Source organism: Haliaeetus albicilla, chromosome 26 (assembly GCF_947461875.1).
Source record: "Haliaeetus albicilla chromosome 26, bHalAlb1.1, whole genome shotgun sequence".
In the NCBI taxonomy this organism is placed as follows: Eukaryota; Metazoa; Chordata; class Aves; order Accipitriformes; family Accipitridae; genus Haliaeetus; species Haliaeetus albicilla.
Window position 1 is genome coordinate 590,474 of NC_091508.1, and position 17,400 is coordinate 607,873.

Genomic DNA, 17,400 nt, shown 5'->3' on the forward strand with positions numbered 1-17,400 from the left:
GAGCAAGGTTTTCATGGTGGAATGTGACCATTTTTCAAAGGGTAGTTTTGGCAGACAGAACTACAGGATGTTTCTGTTGTATCCCAGGGATGCAGCATTAGGCAATTTGTGTATTTTAACATAGCAGGAAGGAAAAACTCTGAGTGCCTAAATGGAGAGGATATGGAAAGCAGGTGTCCCTGCGGCCTTAGAGCACCCTACCTCTGGCCAGCAGAGCTGCTCCAGAGCATCCCAGGGGTACCTGCCTCATCTGGAACAAAGCTCCTGGCAGCGACTGCAGCAGCAAGAGACAGGCACTGTCCAGAGGCGAGAAGATTTTTCTCTCTGAGTATCATCGCATGTCTGCTACAGCTCCCCCAGGAGAGGGGGAATTCAACCCTTTGGTTGAATGCAAGGTCTGCACAGGACATGTTTCCATGTGAGCAGCAGTCTCTCACATGAGAATCCATGAGAATTTCCCTTACCCTGCATCATATTGTTAATAGCTGCATCTTATTTTTCAGTATAACCACCTTGGCAGCTGTCTCTCTCTACCCCACCTGCCTTCAGCTCTTCCACAGCAAACAGATGAGCTTCACTTTTTTTTTTTTTTTCCCAAACATCTTAAAAAACTCCACTTTAAGTGAATTAACCTCAGAAGTTACAAACATCAGACTTTGGCAGTGTGGTAGGACCCATCCACCTGCCGGAGCCGCACGCCCTCCTTACCTTCCTCAGCCACGACAGTCAGAGTCACCACGTTCCCTGCGTCCTTGATCAGCTGCACTATGCTGTCATGTGAGAGCTCAACGATGGATTGACCATTCACCGCCGAGATGCGGTCTCCCACTTTCAGTTTCCCACACTGGTCAGCTGGGCTCCCATCTATAACTCGCCCAATCTTGTGAGGAATCACTAGGAAATCAAGAACAGGGACAGCAACACAATTAATATTCATGTCAGATAAGTATCACCCAGACCCAGAATTGCCACAGACATCCCAGAGACCGCTCCTGCTCCAAAGGGCGGCACTGCTAGCACAAGAAAAACTTGCAAGTAACAAAGAAACCTTCAGTCAGTAGAGTGAATGGAAACACCAAGGCCTGACAGCACAGCCTTGTCACATACAAGGTGTTGTGCCTAAAGGGAAACACGGGAAGGAAATGGGTCACATCTGCAAAGGGATGAGTAAGGCCACGTGTCCCAGGAGCTCTCTGAAGCAGTTTGTTTTGCCACTCACTGTATTGTTTTCCATTTCACGTATAGACCCTGGAGCACTGTGTGGACTCAGACAGTTATGGACATCCAGTTTAACAGAGTCATTAGAAATCTGGATGTATGGGTTATCTCTTCCTCCTTACAACCAAAAATTAAGCCTTAAATACACTTCAAAAGGAAATCAAACTTCTGCCAGACACTGACTTAGTAACCTGGTGAGCACCTTCAGCAGCGACCCTCAGCATACCCAGGCAGCACAGCAAGATGTGCTTCATCAGCTCTGCACAGACCAGTTCCCTATTCCTGCTCTCCGAGATGAACTTGCACCTGTAATAATCGTCTTGAATTTTAGCTAGCTCTCCTGGCTTGGTTTCCTCAGTTCGTCCCATAGTGACACTCTGCTCTGTGTACAGGCTCCTCTAGAGGCCAAAGCAATGGGGCCAGAAAAGACAAAACAGGGAGAAGGGACTTTTATGAGAAGCAGAAGGAAAGACGACTGCTTTTAGTTACCTTCCCAGAGCAGAACACAGATGCAGGAATGAGCAGAACTAAAGAGGCACATGAAGGGAGGGATGATCCACTCCAGCGTGGTGCTTCCTCCAGCACCTCTCCCGTGGGAGAGCACGGCCCCGGCAGCTCCTGCACTCTCCCCGCCAAGAGCCGTGCTGGTGCTCGGGGAGAGATCTTGTTTTACGGTTTGCTGACCCGAACGTCAGCACTGCAGATGGCACTCAGCAGCCAGTGAGATACCATTGCGATGGGAGAAGCCTACCAAAACCTGGGGCAAAAGAGTGGTTCGTTGAGCTGCCTGCCTGCTGACGTGGCCTCAACAGAGCAGATTCACATTACATCAAAGCACATCAGTCAGCATGCTTTTCCATGCGTCTAAAACAGCCTTTCATTCATCTGGATGCCTGAAAGCACAGCAAAATTGGCTCCTGTCCTTCCCAAACCCCTCATAAAGGCTCTTCTGCACAGGAACTGCTGCACTGCTCCTTTGTAACTTATTTCCAAACACCTCTCCAGACTGACCTCCATGTTTCATAAATGCTGTTCCTGGTACTTCATGTAAAAGCCTGTTTGCACCTCCAAAGCCTGAAGTGGGTTTGATGGATACCTGTTTTCTGTAGTTGCTGCTCTCCCAAACATGCTTTTCTCTGAGGGACCGGAGAGGTGAGGAACATTATGCCGCTGTCAGGATTACCAGCTGGCTTTTCAAAACTATGACAGCAAATCTGAAACACTTTCACAGTGTCATCAGCCACCCAAGATTAAAAAGCCATCAAGGATTGTTTTAATGAGCTAGCGCACACAGAAGTTACTGTGAAAGAACAGACATTGATGCCTTCTAGCATCTACCATGAGTTTAAATTTTAATTACACTTCCCTTAATAGACTTTTTTTAAGTACTATAAACCTAAGAGCCAACTGTGAAGAGTAAAGCACTGCAGGGTTGCAGACTCAATTGCTGATTACTTGTTTTAAAATATCCTGGCTTTAACATGAAGCTACTGTGTTCTTCTAAACTGTGGCACTGCAAAGTTCTGCACAGCACAGCCTGTGGAAGCACTAGCATCTCTTTTCCTGTGTGTTAGAAACAGCCCAGACCACAGGGCTTATGTTTTCAGCACTGGAATTGGTTTCAGTTGTCTTCTCCTTTCAGTTCTAGTATCAAATAAACAGGGATTTGCACCAGATCCTCAGACAAAAACGTTGTTTGTAGTACAGTCATATTATATTAGAATACCAATGTTATAGAATAATTCTTCTTACAGTATTTTTTCTTAATATCTGACTGACCAGACAACACACCATCAACCCATGGCCACTCTGACACAGGACACAATTATCTGCACAGCATCATGCACAGGAGGGTGACAGCTTGCCCTGCTGCTGCCATGGGAACCCGACAGTAGCTCCAAGCATGGACCACTGCCACTGCGCCGTCCCACTGCGCCAGGCACTTCCAGAGCGGCTGGCTTTAACATTCTTGAAAAGGTATTGTCTGAGCCAAGACTGCGTCACACTCTAAATATATATCATATGAATTCAGCACAATGTTATTTAGAATCAGTTTTTTTCTGTGCTCCTGCTGTTTTTTCTTTGTGCAGTAAAATGAAGTGGAAAAACAGAAGAAAGTGTCTGAGGCTCAATAAAAAGAGAGACACACTTTCAAGCCATGGTTACGTCTCTCTGGAACCAGCTGAGGAAGTTTCAGAAGGGTGATTTACACTAAGGAACTAAAGGAACCGAGTAAGGATTTCAGGAGTTATCTGTACCTTAATGTCAGTGAATTGAGTTCGTTTGTGGGTGAACACACTGAGCTGGCTTGTATTTTGAGGGCTGCCACAGATAACCCAAACCTGATGGCCAAAGGGAATGAATCTCAGAAAGATGACCCTACTCGCTCCCTCATGCCAAAAATATTCAATAGCCTTTACATGGCACTACGAGGTAAGTAGCAGCCATCAGCATGAGGAATACAAATGCACTTGATTACACAGAGCAGACCTGCTCCTGTGCAGGGGGTCATGGATCTTCCCATTAATTGACTGAGACTCCAGGGCTTCCTCCAAGCAGGTTCTCTCATTCACTTCTGCTCACAATATTTCTTTTTATTTTTGCTTTTAACCTTGGTTATTTTGCTGTTTATCTTTACAACTATGCCTGAAGCCATGTCCATATATCAGAACCATAGTACCAGAGCATGCTACTTTTTCTTTTTGATGGTCTTCCTAGACAAAACCCTATCTGTCTGACAGTAACAGCTTCACTGCTTTCTTCCAAGTACTGCAGTCTCTACTGTCTCAGATCCCCAAAATAAGAAATTCTACCTGATTAGGTAATACGAAGCCAAGGTTGAAACTATTCTTCCATTGTGAGAATCTACATCACCACCACAGCCTGACAGCTATCCACGTCCTGAAGACTGCCCTGTGACAAGTGCACACTCCTGTGTACAGGCTAGTTGCGTGTGATATACTTTCCCTCTGCTCCCCACTTATGTCAGAGCTGGGTGAAAAAGAATATAAACATGAAGCAAGACAGACCAAGCCTCAGCTGGGTGGGCTGTGAAATAGCATGAATCAAAGACGAGTGTACCTACGCAGCGCTCTGCGTAGATAACACCAGCACTTCAAAGAAAGAGAAGTGCCTGAAGAAGCTGCAGCCCTGCTCATGCCTGCTAATGCCAGCAGCAGCTTTGGCACAAACACGATGCAGTGAGGCCAGGCAGTGACAACGTCACCAGAACACGGTGCTTACCACCAGGAGGAGGTTTGTTCTTTGAGGTGAGGATGACGAAGCCAAATCCTTCATTTTCCTTCCGCTGCAGACGGACATCATAGACCTCTGGGGACTGCTGGTTTGCAAACTCTACCCGATTCAGTCGGGGAGAGCCGTTTTGCGTCAAGACAGGCTGCAACTCTTCCTCCTCCGGTTGCTTTTCCCCTTGCAGGTAACAGACAAACCACAAATAAGGAAAAACCAATACTGCTGTTTTACCAAGCAGCTACTACAAAACTGTACATCTCAGTATCAGTGCCAGCATAAGGAAACACTGCCTGCCTGGGAAAGTAAGGGGTGAGTTTATTAACAATACAGTTTGGATCAAATAGAAACCAGATGCAGGACAAAGCATTCGAAGGCCCAGAGTCCTACACAGGTATGCACAGTTATGCAAGGAAAGCCTGCTGCACACAAACAGACTTGGCAGTGTGTACCCAGACTCTGTCAGAGCGATCTGATGCCTTCTTATAGTAAAAAAAACCATAACGGCCTTTCTGCATGCTACAACTACAAGACCTACAGCAGAGATCCTGCTACAAACTACAACTATTGCTATCTTAAGTGAGGAATAACTGTTTACTTGGAACAATGGAAACATTTTTCAAAAGGCAGTTTGAAGACTGAAGCCAGGCTTTCTTTTAGGAAACGTACAACATTTTGGTCCTGAAGTAGCTATCTATCAGAAGGCATCTTAAAGAAATTGAGAACTGATCTTAAAATACTTTTTCCTTTTACTTGTATATACTCAGAATTAATGGTTGAATAATGCAATGGAAAAGCAATACTGGTTGCTAATTGGCACAGGGGACTTATCAGTACTCCTGAACCCCATCCCAGCTCTATCATTCATATGATCAGCATCATTGAGTCAAGGACAATAATCTTCTGTACACTGCCAATCTGGACAGTGATCTAAAACAGCAGAATCACAAGATGCTGCCCGACATCATCTCTGGTTTGAATGCACTTACTCTTGCTACACATAACATGTCAAAAGACTTCAGAATACAGCATGCTGTACAGAAAAGAGATTGTGTTATTACTCCATTTGCATAGCATTAGTGGCTGTTCTAACTAATATCTGCAAAAAGGTTTGAAGAAAACACCACTGCCATCATAATTTTCAGAGCCTTACCTGTGTGAGCAGTGCAAACCAGCAAGCACCAAAGCATCAGCTTATTAAATTCTGCTTTTCTCCACTTACTCAGAATTATAGCTGACCCTCCTGAATCTCAGGCTGCTCAGCTCTAGTGCAATAATTGATGAGTTTCAGAGCAGCTTTAATTGATTTGATTACAAAAACATTAAGTTTAGCCAGATCTGTGTCCTGCAGTACCCTCTCCAGACAGACAGACACATACCACCAAAGATGATCTTCCTCCGGACTGTGAGCAGCACTTGACCATTCCGTGCAGCACTGGTCATTAAGTCCAAAACTTGTTTGTGTGACTTCCCCTTAACAGGGACCCCATCAATACACATCAGTTCATCCGCAGCTCGAAGCCTGCCGTCTTTTTCTGCTGCTCCCAATGGGATTATGGCTCCAATATAAATCTGTCAGCAGAGCAGAGTCAAGGGGTTTGAACGGCAGAACATGAACTCATCAGAACACGTAATGGTTGGAATCCAGGTGAATCCAGACAGATGAGGGCTTTTGGGAAGGTATTTTTAAAGATTATCTGACTGTCCAATTCTAGCAGAAACACAGCCAGTGAGTGTACTTAGCACAAGCTGACTCAGTGGCTACAAATTGGGGGCTCAAAGCATTCAGTAAATACTTAAAAGTTTGGGGACATTTTTAATCTTTATTTACATGAATTCTGGAAGCATTGCTATCTCTTGAGCATATTTTTCAGTTTGCTAAAAAGCCCAACTTTTGACATAAGCATGCACTATGTACTTATTACAAACATGATTTCCCAGACATTATTGAAACAAAAGCCTCTCATTCGTTCTACTTATTCTAGGGATTTTTTTTGTTTGTTTTGGTTTGGGTTTTTTGGGGTGTTTCAGTGTTGTTGTTGGTTTTTTTTGTTTGGTTTTTTTTTTTTTTTTTTTATGAAGACCAGGCCAGAGTGATTGGGGAAGAAGCAAAAGCTTTCAAAAGAACTTGGTTTTACTTCTGAAAAGCTGCTCAGACAGTTCCATGCTTCAAGGTTTTTTCAGTGAACAGCTTTTGGTGATTAGATAATGAATTCAAACAGCTACACTTCCCTTAGCAATTTTGTCTACCCCCACCTCAAAGTGCTACTAAATATAACACAGATAAGAATGCCACACACTATTTCACATGCTAGAATAACATTCAGGTTAAATGAAAGATTAAGAATAATTAAGCCAGTACTCGTTGGAGGTTAAGCAATGGTGGGCACATCATCTGTACACAGGATTCACAACATCAGCCTGACACTTACCAACAGCTATGGCTGTTATGGAAACAAAACACCACAAATGCTATAAAGTGCACAGAAGTAAAATTCTTTGGTTTTGCTCTTCCTTTTTGTTTAAATGCATGTTAGAGGAGGAAAAAAAAAAAAAAGGCTAGCACTGGATCACAGCTGTGAATGGAAAAAACCATACTCCTTAACTGTAATCAGAAAACAATCTATGAGTATCTATTCCAAAAGCTTTTCCTCTTAACTTGACAGCTGAAGGAACGGCCCCTGACATACGGTACAAGTCTTAGCACTTCTTCCCAGAGAAAAACTTTTGCCTTTTTGGAAATGGAGGAAGTCTCCTAAAGCCTGCCATCAGAGGGACAGACTACCCAGGGGTTTCTGCACTGGCATTTACCCATCTGCCTCCAACTCCACCATTCCTTGGCAATGACCTCTCAAGCAGAGAGTCATCCAAGTCCAACTGCAACAGCTCTGCAGGCTGAGGCCAGGAAACACAACTACATTGACGACTTAAAATCATAACTGAACTCTAGCCACTGACCAGGTTAAAGCAAACTAGGCACTAACTAGTATTCTTCCTATTGTGCAAACATTAGAGCTACATTTTGATACCAGTTACAATGTAAAACAATACCAATATCCATTTGCAGGAGGAAGCCAGTCTTAACAGGTTCTGCTTCCAGGCTTTCACAAAAATCCTGAAGTACCACATTTTGTATTTTCCGAGATGAGAGGGAAAAACACAAGGCAAATAAAAGCCTGAAAGAGTGCACTGGAAAGGCTGTACTTGTCTCCTTGAGACAAATCCACCAGAAACCACAATGACTGATGGAACAAAATGCATTTTCAAAAATTCGGTGGGAGAGGTGGGAAAAAAGGGTGCAACACAATCCCAAATCTCTCCTCGTTTCACTGGGCTGTATTCAAAAGAATGGCCTGACAGAATTTTTGCAGGGTAAGCAGCCGCTTCCTTCCACTCATCTACTCCCCAGCATGCGCCAACGTGCAAAGCGCACTGAGCTTTGCCAGGGCGCATTTTGTGCCAAGACCACCATTGGGATCAGGTGGAAACAGGCAAAGGCTGGGTTCCAGCACTGCCCTTTTGAGTGCTCCCAAGACACAGCAACAACTACAGAAACACCATCAGTATTACCAGCCTGACACAGAAAACCGCTGCCAAAGACAGACTCTAGATAGTGGAAAGGGCACGGGAGCCTTGCAGATTAAAGTCAGCCACGAAGAGGAAAAAAAGAAAGGTAATCTGAACCAACTCTTGATCTTTAAAAGGCAATTACTGAATTGATCAATTTTGCCATCACTGAACTGTTTAGAACGAGAGAGAAATGAGGATGACAGAGTAGGAGTCATTCCAATGGTAATACTGTAAGATAACACATAGGTAACTGTAAACAGTTTCACTTACAGGCTGATCTGGTCCATCCCCTCCAAGCACCCGGAAACCAAAGCCTGACTCTTGTTTTCGCAGGAAAACATCCAGATCTCTTGTGTTTGGAGCTAAGACAAAGTAACATTTCAAAACATGTAAGGAGCTATCTTTGATCATTGAAAGTTCATGCTTTGGTGGTGCATTCTGACTCTTCTCATTGACTGAACGCAGTAACCAGAAATACAGTAAATAATTCAAACAGTCAAATCTTCAGTGACATTCTTTTCCCAAAACAGAAAAATAAATTTTCAAGAAAAGGCTGAAAAAGGAAAGGATAGATCAACAAATGCCAAAGGAGAAACCACAGCTGCATTTGTACAGTGGGCCAGGATAAAAGCCAGTCTGTAATACAACTCAGAGCTACCTTCTATAAACTCTGAAATGGTCAGGTCTACTTCAGTGTACTTCAGAACTAGATCATCCTTGAGACCATTTCTGTGTTTAACTGTTTTATTGTAATAATGGTTGAAACATATTGTATCTTTTTTTGAAAAAGGTGTTCCACAGTTTTCTAGTTTCTGTACGACTGACGCATTTCTCAAAATGTTTGATCTACAGGAGGTTAACAAACTCAATACGAAAGTCACAGTAGTTTTACCACACATATAACAAGGAAAAAATTCCTTCATAATTGAATATTTCCACGTTGAAGTTGATATACTCACGTTTGTCATCATATATAGTCTTAGACTTCAGGTAGACTTCCGAAGGGTCCAGTTTAGGAGAGCCTGGTCGTACAGCAGTGGGTGGAAATGGCATTGGCTGTGGGATGGGATCACCGACAGCTTCCAAACTCCCAGAACTGTCCTGCTTGTCCTTCTGAAAGAGACACCACCCCACAAAATGCATATTAAATCAAAAGCGTAACTGAACTTGTGTACTTCTGCGCACAAAGAACATCATGCAGAAGTGAAATGCAGGGCAACACAAGGGAATAGGGGAATATTATTACAACTCAACGTAGCTTTTCCACTGTATGTGTCTGACTGGACTACTGAAGTCGCCCTCATCAGGCCACAGATTTCTACTGAAGACTGGGCTTAGAAAGGGGGTTTGAAGGGACTGATGCTCAGAGATGGGTAAAGCTAGCCAGTTCCTGCTGGTTACAGACATGTGAGCTGAAGCAGGGTGTGCAGGACCAGTCATGTCTGGAGAAGAGACAGATTCCTCTGCAGGCACCCGCCAGGCTCTGGACCACGGTCCACCACCACGAGTGAGAGCTGCTCCACAGGCAGTGCCTCCTGCCCACAGCCAAACCACATCCAAACAAGAGCACGAGGTGTGCCCAACATCAGGTTGCTTGCTGCAGGTATCCCAGTGGCATTACAAATACTGAACAGGAGGAATACACTTGGGTAGGGTGAGGCATTAGTAATTCAGTATTTGCATTTTTCTTTTATGATCTGATAGCTGCAACACTCCTTTTACTATTTCATGAAGAAAGAACACCAAGCATCCTTGTGGCCACTCACCCTAATTTCCAATCCATTATGCACTAAAGTAACTCCAAATACTTATTCTGGGCTGAAACCCAACCTGGAAAACTGTAACATGGTAGTGTGCATGCATCTGTGCATGTTAAACAAAAGCAAAAGCAGAACAGACTTAGATATGCCCTTCTATGAAGAGTGGAAGAAACCCCCTCCAAGCAATTTAGCACTTTGACACTTCTTGCAAGTTTGCAAACACAAGAACTTGCCCTTTTTAACTCAATTATTTTGCCATGCTGCTTAATGCCACTGAACATCGAGCGCTCCATGGGAAGTTGCTACTGCACGTGTGCTGGAATGCCAGTCCCCGAGTCCGTAGTATTTTTAGCATGCCTGCACAGAGTGCACTGACATGGGAGCCACACTGACAAGGCTTGCATCCTCAAACTGCAGAGATTTATGCACCGATTTATTTAGTGTGGGCAGCTGGACAACTGCAAGGAACTGAATCTGCAAATCTTATTGAGTGCAGTCTGTTTCAAGTGCACTGAACTTGTGTGCTCACATTATCCCACTGCTGGGATACGACTTAAATAATCAAACAGCAGGACAAAGACAGAAGCTACATCTACATCCTGGTAATGGGGTTTTCCTAAAATGAAATAGTTTTTTTCTGTAGAAGAAACATTTTTAAAGGAACAGCTCTGTTCACCAACTAGCCTAATTCATAAAAGTGCTCATGACAAAAATATGCATTACTATCAGCATTATCAAATCAGAGGGTATTTTATTAAACCCAACAATTCTTTACTGAGCTTATTTATTAGCTATACTAGGTATAAGATATCCCAACAGATTGAACTTCCAGGAATAATGAGTATCAAACTAGAAATGTACCGCTACATAGAGACTTCCTGAAAATAAGGATTCAAGCAAGCATTTTAAGAAGGAAGTACTAACCAGTCCGTTAATTCTATGCAAGGATTGAGAAATATCAAAGTGTTATAAATTTGCTTTAAAAATCCCATTTCACTTTAATACAGGTAATTAGCAATGAAGAAAAAACATAGGTAACTATTTTGTTTCCCTTTTAATGGGTATTCTGACAGCAGTTAGTTAAGACAATGAATTTGTACCAGCTGAGTAAACATGGTTTTGATAACTCATCTTTCAGATTATCACAGGGACTAAAATCCAGAGGAGATGAGACTACAAAAGCAGGTCAAAACATGCACAGATAGCAGCTTCCAGTATAGTGCAAAAAAAGGAAATAATGATAGAACTTAAGTGGCAATGTCATATTTAAAAATCATGACAAATCAACAATACATCCATTGTCATAAAAGATCTTTGCTGCATTCTTGATTCTTCAGTATTAAGGAGAGACACACCCATCACGCCATTAAACAACTCAAAGGAATCTTTTGTGTTAAGTAGACCATATTTATGAGTCTGTTTTGCAACCAAAACCCCCTGAATATTCTCCATCAGAAACAAATTTAAATACATCACTAATACTCACCCCTTTGGCAGTTTTAGTAGGTGAGGGTGGACCTGAAGAAAATACAATGTAGAAAGCAATTTCAATACTAGCTCACCAGAAGTTTGAACAGCATTAAGGCAATATAATCAGCTGCTCCTGGGTTAAAAATAACAACTGCTTATTCAGTCTTTTTTTAAATGGCAAAATGAATGTTCACTTGACAAAAAACATCACTTCACAGACATCTCAAATTAGAACTGCTAGCTGTACAACAATGAAAAATACCTATTTCTCTTTTTGCTAGACACTGGTCAACCAAACCACACATCAGTTCATTGGATACGGAGACTTTGTGAATTTGTCTAGAGGAATTTCACTTGCTACCAAAGAAATGTAATTATATCCTTAGCTGATTAAAGAATAGTAGCATTTATACAGAAAAAGATCTGGAGATTTTTGCAAATGTCGGTGACTGTTTGCAGTGACACTCTCAGGGCTACAATAGAAGCTTAAACGGACACTAAGCAGCCACACGTTGCTTCATAATTCATTCAGCTCCTTCTGGCAAATGCATGCTATCTACTGGTCAGTTTTTGGGGAGAAGACACATTCTGGTCCATGACTGACAGTCAATGAAGATGTATAAATATGCAAATGCAAAAATGAGAATTTTTCTGGTATTTCCAGTGATCAGCTCCTCCTCACCGCAGATGTTTTTTTCTGTCTCCTGTAATCACCTGTCCATTACAGCTAACAGTTACTGGAATACATTTGTAAAGCCTCAGAGAACTCTGTCCATCATATGCTTTGTATTATGCTTGAGACTGCATTTTTGCTTTAGCACTCCCTAGACACTTGGAAGAGACTGCATAAACATATCATAATAAAATTTTTTGGAAAAAAACCCACCAAACAACCAAACAAAAAACCCAACCAAAACCCTAGCAACATGCTCTCACCCCAAACACTCAGGGGTATAAATTAAACTTAGAACATAATGGCTCAGAGACATAATAAGCTGCTACATAGCTGTCAAGACTGGACACCATTTAGATATTGCACTAAAAGAGGACTTTTAAAAAGCATATAACCATATACGACAAGTGTAAATTCACATACGTACCTCCTCTTAAGATAAGCAGCGGCACCTCTGCTCCTACTGGAAACTGCTTCAGTACCTCCACCACCTGCAGATGTGTCAAGCTCTGTACATTCTGATGGCAAATCTCCTTGATTACGTCCCCCTTCTGAAGGCCTTGACACCACTGGCTGTCTAAAATCATTTTCACCTTCTGTCCTGTGGGACTGTCTGCGATGGCAAACCCAAAGCCTTTAGGACCTTTGACTAGAGGAATGGTGACCAGCTCTGGCTGAGAGCCTCCTGAAGATGCAAGAGAGATCCTCTGCTCAGTTGTATCCATGGAAGGGCCATTCAGACGACCATTGACCAACATAGGGCCCACTTTTCCATTCTGGTCCAACACAACTGCTCCTGCTATTAAATCTTGGCTGGTCACACAAACATCTCCTTTGGTCACAGGCGGTCCGTTTATAATAGGCGTAGCTGTCACTATATCTACCACAGGGTCTTCATTGTCATCAGGAAGAGGATAACCACGACACAAAGTCATGTTCACATACTGATTGACAGGAACTAGCTGAAACATCTGGACAACATCTGCATGGGTATGGCCAAGGACACAACTTCCATTTATGTCTACAATGACATCACCTGTTACAAAAGAAAGTTCAACAGTGTCAAAATGAGAAACGAAACCATCCACACCTGTCTTGTGTTCTGAGACTCAGAACAAAAGCCTAACGGGAGGAAATCACTGTGCAGTCTCCAAAACTAATAATGAATGGTGGCTGGGCTATTGCCTCTTGGCTATCTGTTGCCAAAAAGCATAAGGGATTTCCTCTTTGCATTTATTCTATTTCATCTCAGAACACACAGTTTGCTAAATATATAAAGTTTAATCTGCAGCAGATTTAAAAAATGATACTCTACAGCCACAGGAGATGAAGTAGTGCAGGCATACTACTGCAAGCAGATGTCTCCTACTTTAATTCATATTGTACAGCATGCTAAACTCAATCCAGAATAAATCGGATTTTTTGGGGAGGGGGTCATATGTTTATTTTAGGACTGGCTGAACTTAAGCTAGGATTGCACTCACACACGTTCCGTACTCTTACACTCTTGCCACACATGGCTAAGCATGTATTTTCAAAATGAAGTGGAAGCAGGCTTCAGATCCTGAAACCTTGTTTCATAATTTGCATCCTTTTGATCATGAAACTTTGCATGTGCAATACAATATTCCCAGCAAGCAAACGTCTTATCATTTAAATGCCTGGGCATCAGTAAAACAGTAACTCTCTTATTACATGAACTACAACAGGAATAGATATACATCTTTTCATTCAAACGTGTGTGTGCACCACCACACAATGCTGCAGGATCGTCTTCATTTCTACAGAGGAAAATGAATTGCATACAAACAAGTTCAAACAATAGGTCTGCAACAAAACAGGAAATTGTTTCATTTCGAAAGTAAACAGTATTATATCATCGAAAGCATGAACTCTTCTTACTCTTACCTGAAGAGTAAGAGACTTTACATGTTATGTAAAGAAGCATTTTGCCTTTTCTAGTATGTAAACCATATGTCACAGTAAGCTTATATGTAACTTAAATGTATAACACTGAAAAACATGCAATTCTTCATGGATTACAGGTATTCTCATCCCTCGTTTCCTCACTTGTCCAGTTCATATAGCTTTGCTTGCTCATTCCTGCTGTATGTTTTTGCAATTTTAATATTTGGTGTTATGTTTTTTGACAGCAACAAGGCAAAATAGACCAGAATGCACACACACTATTTTTACTTTATGTATAGAAAAGAAACAGAAAAAAAAACATTCTGTCAACAGCCATGAAGCCAAAAGTCTTTGCTAAAGCAGAACTACTGAAATCTTCAGAAGAGTCCTCAAAGTACATTTGTATCTAGAACGCTGCTTCTTTTCCTTTTCAGCCACTGCTCTGCACAGACCTTTCACAAATCTGAAAACTATTTCATTTAGTGAGGTGTTCATATTCAGAGTCAGGGGATAGAGTCATCCAACCTCCTGTGCCTCAGAAGCTGCATTCTCTAAAAGCACCACAGGAAATGGAAGTTTAGAGAAATAGTACTTGACCTGGTGCAATTCTCCCATCTTGTGCAGCAGGTCCGTCTTTTAAGACATTCTTCACCTGGAGAAACTCATCAGGTCTGTCCCCTCCAATGATTGTAAAGCCAAATCCCATTGTACTTTTTTTCAGTGATGTCCGTATAAGTGCTCCTGTAAGCTGAGATGGATCTCTAGTGAAGACAGACTTCTCTGGTCCTACTGAATTATGGAATAGAGAGACATGAAGGTAGGAAACAAGGGTTAGTTTTAGTAAGTTGGTTGGTTGGTTGTTTTTTAAGGTGTCATACAAGTTAATGATTTGTTTGGTTAACATTGGTTAACCTCTGCAGCACTGTTAGGGAGTAAAGCAAGCAAGATACTGTTACACTCATTTCACAGCTCAGTTATGTGAATGGAAAACTTAGGAGTTTTTTCAAGACCATAGTACAGATTCCAACAGAGCTGGAACTAAAGCTCCCACCTATAAATCCCAGTATTACACTCTAACCCTTGAATACCAAGCTTAAAATAGATCAAAAGCATAAAAATTCAAGGTGTGGGTTTACCTGCATATTCCAGCTGGCTCTTCTAACCCTGCATATATTAAAAAACTCCTTATGACAACCAGCTTCAGAATGATCGAAATTATTTTAAAGCAGTCTTAGGGTCTCAGTTCAATTTTAACATTTAAAAAAAAAAATCATTCAAAACCACTGTGGATTTGGGAGGGCAACACCACAACGGCCAGCAAAAAGACAAGGCTAATGCCTTGATGAATTCCAAAACTGGTTACTTATGATGCATGCTTGCAGATAAAGATATTAGTGACAAAGAACACAATATTCTGCAATACCTGATTTTGAAGGGCCAACATCAGTCTGTCCTAGATGTTTCTTTCTTTTGGCTTCCAATACTGGGTTTTCAAACTGAGTTTTCTGGTTAATATGACTGTAGACATACAAAAGGTAGGTCAGGATTTCAGCAGAAAGCATTCTGCCTATTTCGCAGAAAAAGAGAACCACAAAAGATACATCTACAAATACTATTTTTTATTATCTCAGATAAATGCCGTGGAGGAATGAATGATAAACTATCATAATCAACACTGAAAGCATTTTTGTTCTTTCAACAACTTGATTTACTTTAAGAACCAACACAATTTTACTTCCTGTAATTATTAGGTAGAGTATACCTTCATTCCACTCTGCAAATTTTCAAAAGGTTGTAATAGTTTAGAACTGAGAAAACCTGCTTTTTCTGTTGACCCTATGTGTTGCTTCCATCTACCTACAATGTTTACAAACTCAGACATCACCTTTTTAATAGTAGATGCTAGAGTAGTACAGCAGAGTGGAAAAAAACCCCAGTAAGTTTGAGCAGAATTTAAACACCTGTGTTGGCTTTGCAAAGTCAAAAAATGTTAGCTTGCTCTCTGAAGCTAACATTTTCAATTCTCCTAATTTTCTTCTCCATAGTTAGAGAGATTTCATTTAGTCTGACCTGAAGGAGATTCAAAAGAGCTCTTGCAGCAGTTCAGTAGTTATTTACTTGGCTCTTTGGAAACAGCAATGAGATACAAGTTACTTTTGCTCTTTTATAGTTATCAGGTGCCACTCTTAAATCGAGTGACCCCATTTTTGTTAAACCTAAGAAAAATGATATCAGCTCATTCCCGTTAATAAATTACTTTGGTTGCTACTTGTTTTCCCTCCCCAAATGAAATACAGTCCATTAAGTCAGTAAGGTCACACCATGGATCTTCTCACATGCCAGTGCTTCAGAAGTATGCACCATGTGTTCACTGCCCCTAGAACTGTTTCTGCTGGATATGTCTAGTACTTACATTGCATTACAACCTATACATACTGCCTATCAAGTGCCTCATTATTTTCCACTCAGTTTATAATTATGTCAAATTAATAATTAGCACTTACTCAACATAGTATGTTCCGTATTGAGGGTCTTCTATTTTTTCCCATCCATAAGGAAGCTCTGCAATCAGAAAGAACAAAATTTTCCATTATAGTGGAAAACTATCTGCAAATGTCAGAGTTCTTACGAAGGAACGAGAGGACAGATTACAGACTCATGAAAAATATGAGGAAAATATAGGTCTTTTTTTATTTCCCTTCATTTGCTTGAGGCTGGTCCTTCTGATGAAAGGATATCAGCCTGTTCCAGGGAATGTGAAGCCCTATAACTCTCACTCTTTGTTCCACTAGATGAGACGACTTGTATTCAACAAAATGACACCACTTTAAACATATAATAAACTTAAAGATGAGATACAAACTAACCTATTAAGAGAGGAAGAACCTATAAAGGGGAAGAAAAATACATTATTTAAAGTTAATCTAATTATAAATTATTAATGTGATTTGATAGTTGTCAACTTTTTAAACTACACAATATGAATATGGTCACACTGCTTCTGCCCCCAAATACACCATAAAAGACAGCTATCAATGCCTCACAGTATCACATCCCAAGCTTGTAAAATCACACATCTCCATTCCTCTTGTACCTTCCGTTTAAGACCACCTAGCAGAAGTAACACCACCTTTATGTATTCTCTCAATAACATCAGGATATTTCACTGTCACATTCTGACAATGTTTTCAGTTTTCAATCAACCCAAGAAATCTTCAGTCAGAACTATCACAGCCATATGTGATGAGTAGAGCCCCCACCATCATAGGCTATTTCGCCCTGATGTTTACAATATAGTAAGACATCCCAAAACTACCTAGCACTTGTTCAGGTCTGACCGCATCAATTCAGGACAGACTGCCTGGCCTGCCAAGATGACAAAATGCAGTTTGTGCTGCTGCAGCCTGACTGCTCTTACAGCCGCAGCAAGCTAGCTGACAGTGGCTCGGGCTTGGACTGTGTTGGACATCCCTACATTAGGGGTCTAAAATAAAAAATTACGTTTGATATAGGTACTGAAAGTTACACGTGAAAAGCTCCTTTTTATGGCAA

The 17,400-nt window shown here is 41.5% G+C and overlaps 1 protein-coding gene across 6 annotated transcripts in view; it reads right to left on the reverse strand.

Moving 5' to 3' along the window:
- Positions 1-17,400, reverse strand: part of MAGI3 (membrane associated guanylate kinase, WW and PDZ domain containing 3) — a 74,996-nt gene that overhangs the window by 11,589 nt on the left and 46,007 nt on the right. For 5 of the 6 annotated variants that reach the window (XM_069771774.1, XM_069771772.1, XM_069771775.1 and 2 more), the window contains exons 7-16: positions 16,353-16,410; positions 15,272-15,366; positions 14,446-14,634; positions 12,368-12,976; positions 11,284-11,315; positions 8,997-9,150; positions 8,308-8,399; positions 5,847-6,039; positions 4,462-4,647; positions 709-894 (exon numbers count right to left, since the gene is read on the reverse strand). In XM_069771774.1, the coding sequence (XP_069627875.1) occupies positions 709-894; positions 4,462-4,647; positions 5,847-6,039; positions 8,308-8,399; positions 8,997-9,150; positions 11,284-11,315; positions 12,368-12,976; positions 14,446-14,634; positions 15,272-15,366; positions 16,353-16,410 (1,794 nt within the window). The remainder of the gene's footprint in view (positions 1-708; positions 895-4,461; positions 4,648-5,846; positions 6,040-8,307; positions 8,400-8,996; positions 9,151-11,283; positions 11,316-12,367; positions 12,977-14,445; positions 14,635-15,271; positions 15,367-16,352; positions 16,411-17,400) is intronic. The other variant, XM_069771773.1, reaches the window with a different exon arrangement.